This window comes from Etheostoma cragini, unplaced genomic scaffold (assembly GCF_013103735.1).
Source record: "Etheostoma cragini isolate CJK2018 unplaced genomic scaffold, CSU_Ecrag_1.0 ScbMSFa_1996, whole genome shotgun sequence".
Classification (NCBI taxonomy): domain Eukaryota; kingdom Metazoa; phylum Chordata; class Actinopteri; order Perciformes; family Percidae; genus Etheostoma; species Etheostoma cragini.
The window spans coordinates 1-1015 of NW_023266108.1; the positions used below are offsets into that span (position 1 = coordinate 1).

A 1015-nucleotide genomic window follows, 5' to 3' on the forward strand; every position below is an offset into this window, starting at 1 on the left:
TGTAAAATAGTAAAACTGGATTTTTATTTCAATGAAAGACTTTATTTTGTCCTCTCACCAGGAATGTTTTCCTCGTAACCGTTCGTCTTACAAAACAACCCAAAATAAGTAAAGTAAAGACACACTGAGCCCCACGGCGAGGGGGTTTCCAAAGATCCTGATAAAAATAAGAGACTCAAACACACCACATCGAACCTCTTGGTCCCCTTATCAGGACATAAATACCCCAACATCCTCCTGGTCTGGCTCCTAAAGTCCGGGGAAGCTCGCACTACGAGGTCTTAAGTTATCTGGGGTCCCACAGCGAGTCCGGACGGAAGAATCCACATCTCATCAGAGATCCTGAACCGAGTGTCTGAAGTTGTGGTGCGGGTCCATCAGGGTCGGTACTGTCGGTACTGCGAGTGTGACCCCAGAGGGTTTCTGCCTCCGAAGGGGGGCGGCGCGGCCGGCGCCCCGAAGGCGGTCCTGTAGCTCTGAGAAGAGGGCACGCCGAGTCCAAACCCGGCTCCGAGACCCAGCGCGCCGAGTCCCGGGCCGCCGCCGCCGCCGGGCCGCGCTACACCCTGACCCAGCATGCCGGCGTAGGGAGACGCTCCGTAGGCGAGTCCCAGACCTCCGTAGGGATGGTGGGGGTGGTGTCCCGGGGCGGGGAGGACCACCTGCTGGGCGGTCCGGCCCGGGGTGTCGAAGGCGAACTCTGGAGGAGGGCTGCTGGGTTTGGATGGCGTGGACGTCAGCGGGTCCGAGAGAAGAGGCGGCAGAGCGGCGGAGGAGGAGGAGGGGGGGGCGGCGTAGCCTTCAGGACCAAGAGGGGGGACCTGGGAGGGGGAGGAGAGGGTCCCGCTGAGGAGGGGTCTGGTCCAGTCGTCTTTGAAGATCTGGACCGTCAGCGTGGAGACGAGGGGGAGCAGGCGGTTGGTGACGTGAGCCAGAACCAGCTGCTCGTTGGCATCGCGGCGGATACGGACGTGGGCGGAGCCGGCCTAAAATGGGAAGGGGGGTCGGGGGGGGG

At 61.4% G+C, this 1015-nt stretch overlaps 1 protein-coding gene across 1 annotated transcript; it reads right to left on the minus strand.

Moving 5' to 3' along the window:
• Positions 1-42: 42 nt before the first annotated feature.
• slc30a6 (solute carrier family 30 member 6) lies at positions 43-986 on the minus strand (the record flags this gene model as incomplete). The annotated part of the gene is made up of 1 exon (XM_034865581.1): positions 43-986. A coding segment is annotated over one exon (609 nt), but the record flags the coding sequence as incomplete, so codon positions are not given.
• Between the last annotated feature and the right edge of the window lie 29 nt (positions 987-1015).